The following is a 17,402-nucleotide window of genomic DNA, read 5'->3' on the forward strand; positions in this document are numbered from 1 at the left end:
ATTAAGTTGCTTTTTTATCATCCCATTGTTCATATATGCCTACATATTTATACAATCCTATTCGATCGTTTTTTTGTTTATTTTTTTATGAAATCGCCAATCCTTACAATTTAGACATAACTATATATTGCGTAGTATGAGCATAAAAGATTTTGTGTGCAAAATTATGCTTTAAATTCGAAAAAAAGGAAAATAAAACAAAACAATATATGCATATATATTTTAAAAAAGAATATGTAATATATACTACATTTCAATAACCCGTCTTTGATCAGTCTATTTTTTATTATTAAGAAAAAATTGTGTAACTATAAGCCCCGTTTAATGCTTTGCAAAATATATACTTTATTATATATATGGCAATTGCTTCTCTTATATATTTTTAATTTTTTTGTGTTTAATAAAATATGCACAGTCATGAACATATTTATTTTTAGAATAGCATTTATACTTATTAATTTTTTTATTAATTTGGATATATATTTAGAAATATTACTTAAATGTTTTCGTTTTTTAAATGTTACTAGCTATTATATTATTCAATTTTTATTGACTATTTAAGTATGCACGCATATATATATACACCGCCATAAAACAAAAATAAATCTTATTCACGTAGCAAAATATATAGAGGGATAGGTGTATATATGGATGATGTTCTTTTGTTTTTGTTTTTTATTACTGAGTTGTGTAATATCTATAACAACAAAAAGTATAAATTATATTTATTAATTTTTTTATTATTTTTTTTCTATACATAAAATATAAAGTTAAAATTATTCAATGAATGTTTTTTTTTAAGACATAGTTATAATTAAATTTTAAACAAATTTTTACTGAGGCATTTTATTATTCTAACAGTATATATACATGTGTGTATTTATATTAGTAAAATTTCCTGACCTGTCTTTAATTGATTTTTTTTTTATACCTATATAGATCAAGTTATAAAAAATAAGAGATCAATTTTTTTTTTTTTTTTTGCATTCATTATTTCAATATATTGCTTATAATCCATTTTGTGATACAACTATTGCATATGCATAATATACTCAGGGCACTTAAAAAAAATACGACAATAATAAGTTAACTTTAGACGTATCAGATTATAATAAGTTGGAAAATGAGGTACATATATATTTTTTTTTCTTAACGCTGTTTAGCATTTTAATAAATATACAATAAGGTAAAAAAAATATTATATGCACATATACATAAGAACATATGCTCAATAGATATGTATATATACAGAGCATATTCCTAATTTTTTCATATACTAATATTTTAATTATAATAGGATATTATATTAAAATTTTTATTCACCATAAAATAAATAATAATAGAAAAAAATATAATTTCATAAAATATATAATTTTATAATGATATGATCTTATGAAATATTACACTATTCTTTCAATAGTCAATTCTTCAAAATAGCTAACTGTAAAAACAACATAATTTGTATGTACATTTAGATTGGTAAATAAATATTATCATTATTAATATATAAGAATATAAAATTGCACACACACACATGTCTATATAAGTATAAACAAAAGAACGGGTGAACGCTCTAGTATCCATTATTTATTTTATTATTTTCTTTTACACTTAAAGAAATATGGATACCGAACCAAGTTCAAGTCTAAATGACAAAAAGCCAAGCCCATCGAATATATTTACTGAAAAATCGGATTTAGAAATCCAAAAAAACACCGAAATTGAAAATTCAAATGATCAAGTTCTAAGTGCAAATACGAACGACAATTTAAAGAATAGTTCAAATGATGCAAATTGTGAAAACGAAAACACAAAAAAAAAAATTGGAACAACCTTGAATAAACTAGAAGATAATTCTGCTTCCATAAAAAATGAAAAGTAAAAAAATAAATAAAATATACAACCTTTTATTCTTGCTAAATTTTGTTAAAAAATAAATATAAAAAACTTATTGGCAATTTGTTCAGGAAAACCGATACCAAAGATGACGAAAATCTGGAAGTAAATACCGACAAAATTGGATTAGTAAACAAAAATGAAAAAATGTATACACATACATATATATAGATATTCGAGCAAATGCAAAAATAACATCCCCTTTTTAATGCAGAATATCCAAAATGATGGGAATGAAAGCACCACGTTATCCTCAGAAAAAAATATAAGTAACAACATCCCTTTGAAAAGAAAAATAAAAAAATATATTATGCACACTCATATAAATGTGCATGAAAAAATATGTACACGTCATAACATTTGGATATTGGCTAGCTAATATTTTTTCATTTTTTCATTTTTTCATTTTGTATACATCAAAGATCACTTTGGAGAGGGAGATGCTGAGAACAAAACAGAAAAACCCCATGTTCAAAAATATGAGTAAACAATAAAAATTAATATACCTAAGTAGTAGCTCAAATTATGTGTCGCTTTTTACCTGAACAGTTCATGTAATTTGATAATATTATATACATTTTTTTTTTTAGGAGCAAGCTAAATCCAATTGCTCCAGAATTCAAACCCCAAAACTCTCTGTATATATATCAAAAAATTCAACAGTAAGCATTTGAACATAAGAAAAAAATTGCATGCCTTATTAAAAAGAATGTAGATGAAAAATGTAAAAAAAATATGACATGTTCATGTGTGTGCATTTCTTTTAGGCACACAAAAAGGAATATCATATTGCTTATAAAATCGTTCGGATATAAGGGGATTAAGCTCGAAAAAATATCTGGAGAATATTGTAAAAAATATAATGCCGTTTTAAATTTAGGGCAAGCAGGGTTTACTAACATTTATGATATCCTAAAAAGCTTGAATAATTGTTTAATATATGAATATGAAGAAAATGAAAATAATAAAAGCGAAAAAGAAAATGATAATAAGACAGATATCCCCGCTGCAAAAAGCAATGAAGAATTAGAAAAAAATTTAATAGTAAAATATAAAACTCCAAAAATGAATGAAGACCGTGAATTTTTTGTAAAGATAATATTAGGTACTATTGCAGAATATACAAATTATAATCCTAAATTGACTAATGAAGAAACACCTTTAAATAATAATTTATCATTAAATAAATTGCCACAAGAAATAAAAAAAATATTTGGACAAACATTTAATATAAAAGCTCTACAAATACGATGTGGTATTTATAAATTACAAACATTTTTAGAAGAAATACAAGAAATCGAAATATTCTCATTTTCAAACGATATAAAAATTAGGATAACTCCTGAAACATATTATTCAAAAATACCACAGCTAAAAAATATTAAAAAATCAATGGCAAGTAATGAATTAAAAATAAAATCTTTATACTCACGATTTAGTAGTAAAAAATCATCAAATTATAATCAGTTCATTGAAAATAAGACAAATATAAAATTGGATGATGAAAATAGTAATATAATAAAAAAAACGACTAGCCAAAATAATGATGAAAAAAATATACAAAATAAAATCGACAAACTTGATAGTATTGAAATAATTAAGACTATAAATTCAAGAAATAATAGTATTAATCGAAAAAATGATTTTCTTCATGATATAAATGTCCCTTTATATAATTCAAAATCTTGTGAAAATAATTGGAAAAGTATATTTCTTGGACAAAATAATAATCCGCTTTTTGAAAATCATGATCTTAATTATATGAACAAAACAAACAATATTGATAAATATGAAGATTATATCAATAAATATGATACAAAATTTTCTGCAGATTTTTCTCGTTTCAAAAATACTCATGATCCATTTATATACCACAAAGGATTAGTAAACAGCCATCCTACTTATTTTTCTCAATTTAACAAAGATACTGAAAATAAAAATTTGTTGCCTAGAATATTGCCAAAAACACAGTTGCACATTCTTCTATTTCAGCTTATCGTTATTTTGTCAGCGAGACAAAAAATTGAATGGACTGAGATAAACAAAATCAAGGAACAAATACTAAGATCGGGTAATGCCACTTTGTGTGTGCAAAAAAAAAAAAAAAAAAAAAAAAAAAATTATGGCTAGCTGCTTGATTGCACACGCCAACTTCATTTTTAACATCCCTATCCAATTATTTACATTCATGTTTTTAGGAAATGAAACTAACGAGACTGAAGGAAGTCCCAACCAAAACGAAACGGATACGAAGAGTACTGTAGAAGAGCCTGAATCATATAAAAAAGAAAAAACGAATATCTTAGATATTCTGAACAATTCAGGTACAACTGTTTCGTCAGATTATTTAAATGGAAGTTATAAAACACAAGACACTTCAAATATGTATAAACATGAAGTATTATCAAGCGATATGAATACAAAAAATTCTCATTTTTTTAATTCTAACGAATTGGATGATACTGAAAATGAATTAATAGGTGTTTTTGTTTCTTCAATAAAAAGTGAATGGAATAAAACATATTCTGATCAATATCCACTTAGTTTTTATTTAAATTATTATAAAACAAAAAAATTAAAAAAATTATTAGAAGAAATACCAAATTTAATTATAGCAGGATATGGTAGAACTATGCAAGTTATTACTCTCGATGCAGCACAAGAATATTATGATAATTTTTTTTCAGATGATCAAAGTCATTTTAAGGCAATTGCAAAATCGAAATTTACTTCGTTAAGCAGTGCAATATATTTCAAGGATGCAACATACAAGGTATGCTTCACAAGATTGCTGTCTTTACAACAGTTTATCATTTTAAACATGTAAATGCTATGAATGCATATGATATATAAATGTAATATTCTCTCTACATGTGCTATAAGTATATTTTTATTTTTGTACTCCGATTTTTGAATTGCTTTTCTTTCTATAGGAAATAGCTGAAGAGTGTATAAATGGGAATACTTCAAATGTCTTTAAAATTTTAGAAATAAATTATATGAAACTACCAAATTCGAACAAAAATATAAATAATTATAATTTTATACATGATGAAAGTATTGGAAGAAAGTTTTCAAAATCGATGGACAACCTTGTAGATGATTATGATTTAAACGAGAATAGAGAAAAGCATTATGGATATAAAAATTATAATAAAAAAAAAAATTTAGAAATTTTAAGATATCATTTACATAAATTATTATATAACTTAGTAATACATGTGTGTAAAAAACAAAATTCATTATTTTTAAAATATAAAGAAAATGGAATTATATTGAACGAAGAAGAAATAAACAAACAGTTATGTGCACCTATATCTTATCAAACTGATTTAACATATGATGATTTTATAATGCCTAAACAAAATTTTATACAAAAATATAATATAGCAAAAAATATGCATATTTTATCACAGTATGGTATATATGGAATTAAACTTATACATCTACCAAATGAATGGTTTAATTTATATAAATGTGAATTACGTCCTTTAATGAAAATATGTAATTATTTTCAAATTGGAAAAATGATATCAACTATGTCTAACCTTCTTGTTGTTGATGAAGGGTTTGATACAAAATATATTCCAAACATAAATCTAGATTTAGAGGTATACTATTTTTTTAATATCTTTTTATAATACATTTTCTTTTTTCACATATAGACAGTCTTACATAATACAATTTTTTTTTTAAGGTTGGAAGTTTTAACGACTTATCCTTTTGGGATTCTGTTAAGATGCCTTCTGAAAGTATGTCTAAAAAATGAAAAATGTAAAACCTAATTTATCTCATGAATGTTCATCTTTATTGTTTATTGTAAATTTTGTTATCCTATTTTTTTTTCAAAATTAACAGGTGCTTTACAAAATAAAATATATTTTCCTGAGTCACATAAAGGAAATATAAATAACCCAACAAGTAAAAGTCCAGCTTATGAAAGTATTATGGGAGTTCTTTTTCCAAATTCAATTCCTCAAAGATCAAATAAATTTCAAAGAAATAATACTACCCATATTAGACCATTCAAAAATTATGATTATAAAAAAAATAAATCATCATTTCCTGGTTCTTATAATTCATATAAATATAAAAATAGTATAAATTTGCATGATTTGTTCAGAAATTTATAATAAAAAATATATTATTTTTTTAGTTTTATTTTACCAACTTTTCTACATACTTATAAGTGCATTACCCCACGTGGGCAATCCCCTATTACACATAAATTGTTCAAACATGTAGACATGTATTTTATCTGTTTTTCACTATTTTTTTCATTTTTTCAAAATCTATCATACTTTTTATGTAACATATCTTTAAAAATTGAGAGACGTTCAATGTAAGCAATGCACTTGGTGAAACAAATCGGGGCACGCACACCAACATGCAAATATGCAAACTTACAAATGTGAGCTTGGCTTGCGAAAAAAGCATGGGCAAACCCTGAACCCTAAAAGAAATCGCCCCCATTTTTAGTCCATAAAATTCGACAACATTTCGAGCGATTCCATTTTCCAACAATTTGGCTGACACCCAAGTTGTTCATATTAATTACAAGTTTAATAAGCAAAACAAATTACAACTTTAAAACCTAGTCAACATTTTTAAAGTAATTTCACTCATTACAGTGACAAAACATACGCAAGCCTGCGCAAATATTTATTTTTCATCATTTTATAAATCAAAAATTTACAAAAAAATAAATAAATTCATCTATTAATGAATAAAATGTATATCTATATAGGCACGTGTGAAAGTGTGTATATATATCTACATATACAATACACAGAATGACACCTGCGGTAATAGGCACACATACACACATAATATAAGAATATCAAAATAGAAAATGTAGTATACGTAATAAACGGAGCAATGAATAAAGAAAAGCTGAACATAAATCAAATTGATAAAATGACAGTTTAAAACAAGTTATATATTAAGCTTGAGAATCGATAACCTCCTGCTTTGAAGAATATTTTCGTGAATATTGAGGTTTAGATTTGAAACTTGAACTTCTTGCATTTATATCACGTTCACTTCCTATTCGACTTTCATCAATAGAAATATCTTCATGACTTGTATGATTTGAAAAGCTAACCATTCTACTTGTTCCTTTATGTGTACTATATTGATTAGAGCTACTATTTATACTTTCTTTATCATCATAATCTTGAGAACCTTGATAGCTTTTACTATCATTTGAACTAAATGAACTTTCATCATCATCTTCATTTTCTCCAGATGATAAAAATGGTTTAGAGGCTTGGGTACCTTGTCTACTTTTTGCATAACTTGATTTTTCCATTTTTCTTTTTCTTTCATCTTCAGAAATCATATAATCCGAAACATTTAATAATACATCAAAAGCACCTAAAGATCTTCCAATAATTACACAAATAATAGCCAAATATCCCATAAAAGATGGTTTATTATATCCTAAACCAATCATAAATACTAATGCTATCGAAATAATTTCTAAAAATCTCCATGGGCCTTGTCCTGTTCTTCTAACCAATCTATTTGATACAACATTTTTAACAAAAGGTAATGCTCCGACTGTTACTAAACATCCCCATACTTGCCATGTATATAAAGAAGTTATATTGTATGGCATATGCCCTAATACTCTCCATTCACCAGATAATAAAATTAATACGGGTAATATTAAAACTCCTAACATATGTTGATTATTATGTAATGTATTTCCTTTTCCTTCAACTAAGTGCATAATCTTTTGCATAAAACCGGCTCTAAATATTGCTGAAAATAATGCATATAATAAGGCCCATATAATTACGCCTTTTCCTGATGTTTGGGAATCAAAACATCCAAATACAAATGCTGACAATAAAAATGCTATGGATTTCCATCTTAGGGGCATATATTCTTCTCCGCATCCAACAAAACGAATTATGTGATGAAAGACAACAGTAAAACTTACAAGTACTGGATATGATGATATGCAGGGGGTTTTAAATAACAAATAATTTGACAATACAAGCATTAAACAATAAAAAATTGATGGCACAAATAAAACTTTTAACATATTTTCATTTATCTCCACTTTTGGAAAATATGCAAATTTTGGAAATTCTTTACCCATTTCACCACACACATAGGCAACTAATAAACCTTGTGCTAATTGCCACCATGTAACAAATATAGGGAAAGGTATAACATCCAAAAATAACCGATACATAACAAACACGTTACATAATGTCAAACCAACAAATAATAACTCGGAAGTTATTAATTCCGGATCTTTAAAATATCTTTCGATATCAGTCCACTCTGGCAAATTTAACTTTTCCATTTTATTCTAATTATCGTATTAATTTTTACTACTAAATTAAATAAATCTGTCTATGCATACATGTATATATATGTGTGTACGCAAAGGCGTAAAATGTGTGCGTGCGTGTGTATATTTATTATATATATATTTTTTTATAATATTTATGTAATTATTTTCCTATTAAAACATTTAATTGTCAAAGTCTATAAAAAAAAAAATATAAAAAAAAATTCAATGTATTATTTATAACACACGTTTCTAGATATTATCTCTTAAATATATGCGAATTTTTTTTTTTCAGAAATGCGTATTATTGTTCATACAACTAATTTAATAATATTGCGTTCCGTTTTTTTTTTTTTATTCTTTGTTAATAATATTTCTAAACACAAACTATATTTTTAATTAAATTTGGCTACACAATCATTTTTTTTTTATTATTAGTGTGTGTAAGTAGTAAATTATGCATACACAAACAAAATGCATACAATGTGTACATATACATAAATAATATATGATTTGTTAATAAATATATACAATTTGTTAATAATATTTGTTAATAATGTCTGTTAATAATATTAATTGTTAATAAATATTGCACATTTTTTATTAACATTTTAAAAAATGTAACTAAAAAGTATTTATGTTATACTCAAATTGGAAATTATTTACTAAATATATTTATTATACAAGTGTAATGGAAAATAATAATGATAAATATTATGCATATGCAATATTATTTTTTTCATGCATATATATATTTTTATTTTGTGCTAGAATTTACATTTGAACACTTTAATTTTAGAAAACATAAAATACATATATTTTTTCCTATTTTTGTTTTTTTACCTACATAATAACATAGAATTATTTTAACACTTTAATCTAAATTTGCATATCCCTCTAAATTATGTTATTTTTTTTTATATTAATTATTACAAACCGTGAGAATATTTTCCAGTCTTTGCCTGGCTGTTTTTATTTTTTTTATTTTATTGCATGCTCATAATATTTTAATCTACAATTTAAAATATATGTATGTTTTTTTTTTGGGCGAATTGTGTGTAACTTTGGGATTGCACTTTTTGCGTTTTTTAAATAGGACAATTTTTTTTTCGTTCTTTTTCCTTTGTCGTTTTAAATATAGACAACGATTTAAAACAAAACAAATTTTATATTATAGAATATGTGATGAAAAACTAAATGAAAATAAAAACTAAGTTGAAATAGTCAGGCAATATTAGCGCACGCATACACACGCCTTATGTGCCTATGCATGTCCTCGCTAATCTGCCAATTGTTCACTAAACCCCCCGAACTTCCAACAAATAATAATAACGAAAATAAAAACTCCTGTCTAATTATAATATTGTAAAGCGAATGCCATCTTTCTATAAAAAAATCGCCTAACTACTTTATATAAATTGAAATCTTTAAAATAAAAAGAGCATACTTATAGACCGCTAAAATGTATATGTTTCCACACACATATTAAAATGACTATTACATTTTGGAAAAAGGAAACCGAAACAAAAGGCTTTAACACAATATAATATGACTAATAAATATATCCAAAATGGCATAGTAAAAAAAACAGATTTACATCTTTAGATTCTTATAAATAGCATACGCTATATATATAATACGATAACAAGGCAAACTTTACAATGAAAAATAACACTGAAAATTTATGTTAGTTAATAAAAATATGGTTTGTGCTTTAAGGGTATAAGAATTGTACCTATGCATATATGTTATAGTGCTTCTTAACCCTTTTATATCTACACGTTTAGTGCATGTTGGTGCTGATTATTTCCACCAATACAAAAACTAGAAGCGGAGTAGTAAAAACAACATAGCATTATTTTAGCATTCAATCAGTTAGTACTTTCATTGTGCATTTTTTGTCACATCTTATAGTTATCCTTCGCATATAGATTACTATGCAAATATTGTATAGACACAATTACATGCGCGGAGTTAAATATTTATTTCTTATCAATTCACAAGGTTGTGCAATTGGCACATTTATATAGAGATAGTGAACTATAATTTTGATGACTTGTACAGACATTTTTTCGATATTTTGTTTATAAGGAATATATTACATCAAAATTCGGTTCATCTTTTGTTAACATGGCTTACATATATAGATGTACATCACGTAAACTTTATTTGCCTGTATTTTATTATTTTTTAAATTAATGTCAAGAAGACATGTAATGATGAATTTGTCATAGTATTTTTAATTTAATTGAGTTTGTATACTATTATAAATAAGCTAATAAAAACGATAGCATAAATATAGTGGGGTTAAAAATGTTTTCTTTGAATTTTATTCGGGAAATATACACACAATCGTAAAAAATAAACAAAATAAAGTAAAATAAAAAAAAAGGGGTGGCTTATTTTTCCTTAAGTTTATCATATTCAATAGGGGTGTGACATTTCATAGAAAATGCATGAATATTTTGTAACTCTTCTTTGATTATTTCATTAACTATTCTATGTCTATCCAATAATCTTTTATCTACAAAATTGTTTGAAACAATTATTGCATCAAAGGCTGTTCCACATCCACATGATTTGTCAATCAATTCTAAAAAAACTGGTTTTAAGGCTGTGCTTAATTTTTGTTCTATAATTTTCTGTACACTCATTTTTATTTTAGCTAAAAAAATGAAAAGAATAACCCAATGTCTGATCAAAGAAATATAAACACCTATAAAATATATAGGGACAATCTATCCTCTTTTATATATAATAATATATATGATTTATTTTTCTAAAATTTCCAATTTTCATTTATTTGACAAATTATATATTTTTGTTCACCCTTTAACCATAAGAGGTATGATAAAGTAAATGGCTTTTTATAATCAAAAAAAAATATAATAAAAAATAAAACCTTAATTTGTTTAAAAATGTAAAATATACTTTAACTAATTATGATATAATATGCTTTAAAATGTAATGCATATAATGTTTTAAATAATTTTATTACTAATTATTTTTCTATATTTTTACAATGCCTTATATATTTTAGTTATTCCGTCATTTTATTTTATTTATTTACTTACTATTTTATAATACCCCTTATTTACAAGTGATAAAAAAAAAAATTTAATTGGCATACGCCTTGTGGAAAATATGTACCCCCATTTTAAATTTAAAAGATTTTAAAATGGAAAAACAAAAAATAAGTATAGATATTATAATATTGAATATATCAACTTATTACATGGTGTTGTTGCTTTTTCCATTTTTGAAAATGTAAACCTTTTTTAAAATCAATTTCTTTAAATTTAAGACCATCCTAGCATATTTTCCATATAAAGGATTAAAAAAAAATAAATTATATCCAGCTAGCTAAATTGTATAAATAAAAAAAAATTTTTATGGCTAGCATTTATTTTTCCATTTTGAACGAAAGGAATAAAAAATAAATTAATTTAAAAGTGTAATTATAAATAAATATGTTTATGTTGAGTCGCATATACATTTGTGTAATAAGACATACATATTATGCATAAAATATAATGAATTTCTTTTTTTTATACTATTTAACAATACATGAATTATTTTTAATATTTTTTTTTTTTTTTAAATATATCATTGTATGCATATATATGTATGTATATACATTATATGCGAATAATATGTACATACATATATGTGAGGAAATCTCACATTTTAACATCATAAAAATAATAAAAAAAACATAAAAAACAAATAATATTTCTTTACAAATGTTATATATGCAGAAAAATAAATGACTCATAAAATTTATGCAATGTGTAACAAGCTATGGCTTTATTGAAAGTTACATTATATTTTTTTTTTTTTTTTTTTTTTTTGACGGAATATAAATATGCACATTTTTGAAATAAGTGCCAAAATATGGCTTAACTGTGTTATTATTGGTAAGTAGATTTATATAAAAGAGAACTAAACAGTGAGGCGGTGTCAATATATACACTATTGTAATATATACAGATTGATTATATATTGTTACTGCCCTATTTTGTTTTCCTTCTACAAGTGTTCCAAAACTAGTAGTGCAGCTTTCTTCTCAACATTTTCTCTCGTTTCTTTTTGTATTCATCATCATCACTGGAACCCTTGAGTTTTGACAAAGAATAAGGATAGGATTTCATTTTGTTATTAATCTTTTTACCTAATTCATTCCATTGTTTTTTTTTACGAGCATATCTAAATTTGCTCATAAAAATTTTTAAATAGTTTATTGCTTGAAAGGCTAAAGATTGTGGATATAAAGATTGAGATAAATTATCGTTTAAATAGTTTATATGCTTAGCGGGTGCAGTTGTTAATAAGTTTGCTATATCTTTTTGTGACTTAGCTTTAAAAGAACATATAGATCGTATATCTCCAACTTTTCGTAAGTTCAAAAAGAATGGTATAATATCTAATAATTCAGTATCATTCATTTCTCCTTGCCATTTTTTTATTTGAAAAAAATTATCTGGATATTTAAAACCTGAAGCATTTGAATCGTCTATTAATATCATTTTTGAAATTTCCTTTTTAATATTTACTAAATTTTTAATATATACTTTTCCATCCATTTCATAACAATCTTCTCTATAAAATTTTTTATCGATATAATGATCAACATCCATAATATTTAAAACCGTGTCAGCATAGGATTTGATCGAAGTTGTGAATATTATTATTTCATAGTATGGATATAAAACAGAAAAAAATAAATCTATATATGGTCTTTTACATACATATAAAGATATATATTTTCCATTTATTAATACATCAACTTCTTTTTGATAATCATATATTTTTTTTTTTGTACAATATATTAATGTTTCATCTAAATCTAATACTAATGTCATAGATGGGAATGTCCTTCTTTTCCTATATGTTCTTACATTGAATTTCCTTTTTATAACAAAAAATCCTAAAATATATTTCACAACATTTTTCAATTTTATCCATATTCTTAAATGAATTTTAAGTCTGTTTAGTATGTAGTAAATACATCGTTCGATCCTTTTCCGTTTCATGCTTATCTACTTCTACTTAACATAGTCATCTTATTTGTCTTTACTGTAAAGTGCCAAATAAATAAAGTAACACATGTAGATGCCCAAATAAATATCTAATTATTACATATTAAGACCATACCAACCCATTCATGCATTATCAAAATAATATATACACACTATTTCATATAAATATGGGGCTGTACCTGTGAATGTTTATGCACATATTTACACATATGCGCGGAATTTTAAATAACGAACAGATTTTGCAGATTTCAAAAATCGATGTTTTGTTGTAATGTTATATACTGTTATAAATATAAATATATTTTCACTTTGTTTTGTCAAACGCCGTCCTACAAATTTTCAAAAAAAAAAAAAAAAAAGTAAATAGGAGAATAACCAGTATAGGCCATTTAAATTGTATAAATTTTTTACATTTTTTTTAATATGTAAAAGTATATATTTTGCTTACTTAATATTTCATTCTTGAATATTACTTAGTTATGTATATGCATTCAAACTTGGTTATTAATTTCAAGTACCAAAAATGAATATATGATACATAGTATATTATATATGTTGTATGTACATATATATTATATATATAGAGGGGAGTTGATCATATAAAGCGGAATTAATTATAAAAAATTCCTTAGAACAAAAAAAAAAAGTTTTCTTTTTGTTTTACACGAAAATTAACACAAGGTTCTTTCAATTTTATTGTTGATTAATTTATTTTTATTTTATTATTATTTTTTTTCTCTTTAATTCGCTGTAATTATTTTCAATTATTTGATTTCACTTAATTTGGTTAGTGATTTCAATTAATTTGTGTTAATTCATTTCGTTTATTTAATGTTTTTTACATATTAATTTTTATTTTTTTCAACTTCATTCAATTATTCGTTTTAAGCTTATATTTAAATTTCAAATATTTATTTTACATATATTTTTTTTTTATCACAATTTAATAAAAATATATTGCCCTTATATTATTGCAAAACTACTTGCGATTTGTATAATTTGCATAAAGCTAAAAAAAAAAAAAAATAGTTATATATGCAATGGGCATAAATAATAATATTTTTTTCTATATTATTTAATAACGTAACATATGATAATATAATGCCCACCTGTGTTTTACTATACTTATTTTAGTAAAGAAAAAATAATAATAATAAAATCGAAAAATAAAATTAAAATAAAATTATTTTAGGGTTTCCATTTGTTTAACTATATTTTTTTCTCTTTTTCCCTTAAACAAAATATGTTCTTATATTCAAATTTTTATTTTTAATGCTGCTAACCATTATATATGCACTTTCATATATAATCTTAAATTTATATAATTTGAAATTTACTTTGAAAATATATAAGGAAAGGAAAATAGAGGGAAACAAAAGCAAAATAACAAGGAGAATTATATTCCCTCTTCATTAATGTGTAAAAAATTCAAAATAATTTTACTATATATATATTATATTCATATGTGTATAGTTACCGTAAAATATAGATTTTCATCCATTTAACAATCTTAATTTGTATGTAATTTTTTTTATTTCGTACATATTATAATTATATCTTTTTATTATTCCTGGCTATGTACATATATATATGGGCCTATAAATATTGTCAAAATAGTTTAATGCAAACTTTTAAACGACATTTCGAATACTTACCAATTTTTTATTTAAATAATATTGACAAGTCTAATTCGACATTTGTGTGTGTAAATATATAAATAAATATTTTTAAAAAATATAAATCTAGCCAAATGTATGAACAAAAATATTATTGCCTGTTCATAATATTATAGCAAATGTAGTATATATTATAAAACGGGTCATATATAATGAGTATTTATATAAATATCGATCTAGCATTATATGTATAGATTTATTTTTTTTTGTTGTACATAGGAATTAGCATTCTATATTTCATTTATGTGCTGTACGTTCATTAAATTTTGGTTATATAAACTTATGTAAGAATAAATATATTATATATTTAATTACAACTTCAAAATGTCTTATGGTTGGCTTACTGAAAGTACAATTTTTGGGAAAAAGGAAAAAACTATTCAGTTAGAGAAAGATAAATTATTTAATGAAAATAAACATAACCCTAAAAATGAAAACAGTATTGATAAACTAAATAGCATTGTTAATTCTTATCTTAAAAACATCAAGGAAAATAAAAAAAATCCGATAAACAAAAAAAAAGTAATAATATAAACCATATGTCTACATTATTTGCATATCCAATTTCATAATACCACATTTTTTGTGTGTGTGCGTTTGCGTTAAAAATAGAACAAAAAGATCTTATAATCATAATATTATTTTTCTTATTTTTTAACTAGCCTTTTTACTATATTACATCATCAGTAGTCTTACATGTTAATTTTGGTTATTCTTATAGTTCATCTTAAATATATATAGCATTCCAAATAATCATTTGATTTGTTTTACTTCCTTTTTTTAGCTTAGCTACCATGAAAAAATATACAATGAGAAAAATGAAGGTGTAGAAAAGAGGAATAAACAGGATAAAGAAATTACGACAGCTAACAAAAAAATAAATAAAGAACAGAAATACGAAAAACTTCAAAAAAAAGGAAGCAATAACCCCAAGTATTTAGTCGATTTTGAATTAAAAAAAGAAATGGAACTAGAAATGGAAAAAATCCGCAAATTGAAGGAAAACCAAAAAGCAAAAAATTGGGAATGATTTCAAAATTAAGGACGATAAGAAAATAATAAATATAAGTGGAATTATTCTAGTATATACACCTGTGATGAGGTTACCATGTTTTTTTCAAGTGGTTACAAAATTTGTATCTTTACAAAAAAAATATATAAAATAGTTGCAATTTTGTTTATATATATGTATAAATTTATTTGTCAATACAATTTTACTTTTAAGAAAAGTGAATAAATCTAACCTTTTTTAATAATAGCTATATTTTTATTTTTTTTTAGTATTTTTATTTGCACACATTTACATGTTTCTCGGGATTTTATCCCTTCCTTGTTTTCATTTATTTAAATTTTGTTTTTAAGACTTACAATAATTATAATTCAACCGTTTTAAAGCATAAACTAAAGCTTTACCATTTTAATTATATAATTCGATAAAAATAATTTAAGTCTGTAATGGTAATACTTTTGTTATTTCCTTTCTTTCGCCCTTTTTGCAAACTTTTTTTTATAACATATTAAAAAGACAAACATAAAATATGCCTATTATTTATTGACATACTAAGAAAGACAAATATATGCACATTAAAAATCAATACCCTAAATGGATGCTACAAAGGCTACCGATTTATAGAGTTAGCATATAACAAATATCATTAATACATTGAGTATTAATACATATTTATGTGTGTGTTATGTGCGCAAATTTTAGACAATTAATTCATCTATTATAAGGCATGATGAAATATCTTCAGCCTTGCTTTTATATAATACATATAGCAACTTAGGATCTTCACTCTCATATCGTATTTTTGTTTACTTTAAATAAAAGGGTAATGTGTAAATTAGTGTAACCATTAAACCTGAAGGGGCATTCAGCAATATCGTCATAATTTTTTTTAAATAGCCACATTAAAAATTATTAAAAATTTCAAAGAATATACATATAAGCCTTACATACATTCTTTTATAATTATTTTTTTATTAACAGGAAATAATTTTATAAAAATTATTCGCTAATTTATATGTGCATTCAGGAAAAATGTATATAAATACATAAAATATTCTGAACGGTTAATTTTTTTTTATAATATTTAGCTACATATCTTTTTTTTTAATAAAAAGAAAATAATTTGGTAAATAAAAAATAATAGTATACTAAATAAATACAAAATAATATGCTATAAAAAATAAATATATTAAAAATAAAATGGAAAATGCCCAATTAAAAATTTTATTAATTTGAATATTAAAAATATTTCTTTTCGTTTTGTTTCTTTTCATTTTTTTGTGTGATATGTACACATTACTATTATTGATGCAACTTATGTGATATTTTTGTATTATTTAATATACACTATTTAGTTGCATTTTATTTTTCATTCTTTGGAATTATTTGACCATTTGCATTGTTTTTTGAATGTAATAAAACTACGAAAACAAACTGTTTTCATTTTTTTCTTTTCGTTTTCTCTTTTTTATTTT

The 17,402-nt window shown here is 23.6% G+C and overlaps 5 protein-coding genes across 5 annotated transcripts; 2 read left to right on the plus strand and 3 right to left on the minus strand.

Moving 5' to 3' along the window:
• Positions 1 to 1,621: 1,621 nt before the first annotated feature.
• PCHAS_1114800 (conserved Plasmodium protein, unknown function) lies at positions 1,622 to 6,029 on the plus strand (the record flags this gene model as incomplete). Its single annotated transcript, XM_016798573.1, has 10 exons — positions 1,622 to 1,878; positions 1,968 to 2,025; positions 2,111 to 2,165; positions 2,319 to 2,379; positions 2,487 to 2,558; positions 2,664 to 3,967; positions 4,095 to 4,669; positions 4,830 to 5,507; positions 5,594 to 5,648; positions 5,755 to 6,029. The coding sequence occupies 10 exons, from the start codon at positions 1,622 to 1,624 to the stop codon at positions 6,027 to 6,029; spliced, it is 3,390 nt and encodes a 1,129-aa protein (XP_016653962.1).
• Positions 6,030 to 6,838: 809 nt separating this feature from the next.
• PCHAS_1114900 (glideosome-associated protein 40, putative) lies at positions 6,839 to 8,215 on the minus strand (the record flags this gene model as incomplete). Its single annotated transcript, XM_740916.2, has 1 exon — positions 6,839 to 8,215. One exon carries the CDS (start codon positions 8,213 to 8,215, stop codon positions 6,839 to 6,841), a length of 1,377 nt encoding a protein of 458 aa, XP_746009.2.
• A 2,387-nt stretch (positions 8,216 to 10,602) lies between these two features.
• PCHAS_1115000 (BolA-like protein, putative) lies at positions 10,603 to 10,857 on the minus strand (the record flags this gene model as incomplete). Its single annotated transcript, XM_740918.1, has 1 exon — positions 10,603 to 10,857. The coding sequence occupies one exon, from the start codon at positions 10,855 to 10,857 to the stop codon at positions 10,603 to 10,605; it is 255 nt and encodes an 84-aa protein (XP_746011.1).
• Positions 10,858 to 12,249: 1,392 nt separating this feature from the next.
• Positions 12,250 to 13,236, minus strand: PCHAS_1115100 (NLI interacting factor-like phosphatase, putative; the record flags this gene model as incomplete). Its single annotated transcript, XM_727196.2, has 1 exon — positions 12,250 to 13,236. One exon carries the CDS (start codon positions 13,234 to 13,236, stop codon positions 12,250 to 12,252), a length of 987 nt encoding a protein of 328 aa, XP_732289.2.
• A 2,006-nt stretch (positions 13,237 to 15,242) lies between these two features.
• Positions 15,243 to 15,948, plus strand: PCHAS_1115200 (conserved Plasmodium protein, unknown function; the record flags this gene model as incomplete). Its single annotated transcript, XM_016798574.1, has 2 exons — positions 15,243 to 15,440; positions 15,703 to 15,948. The coding sequence occupies 2 exons, from the start codon at positions 15,243 to 15,245 to the stop codon at positions 15,946 to 15,948; spliced, it is 444 nt and encodes a 147-aa protein (XP_016653963.1).
• Between the last annotated feature and the right edge of the window lie 1,454 nt (positions 15,949 to 17,402).

Source organism: Plasmodium chabaudi, assembly GCF_900002335.3.
Source record: "Plasmodium chabaudi chabaudi strain AS genome assembly, chromosome: 11".
Lineage (NCBI taxonomy): Eukaryota > Apicomplexa > Aconoidasida > Haemosporida > Plasmodiidae > Plasmodium > Plasmodium chabaudi.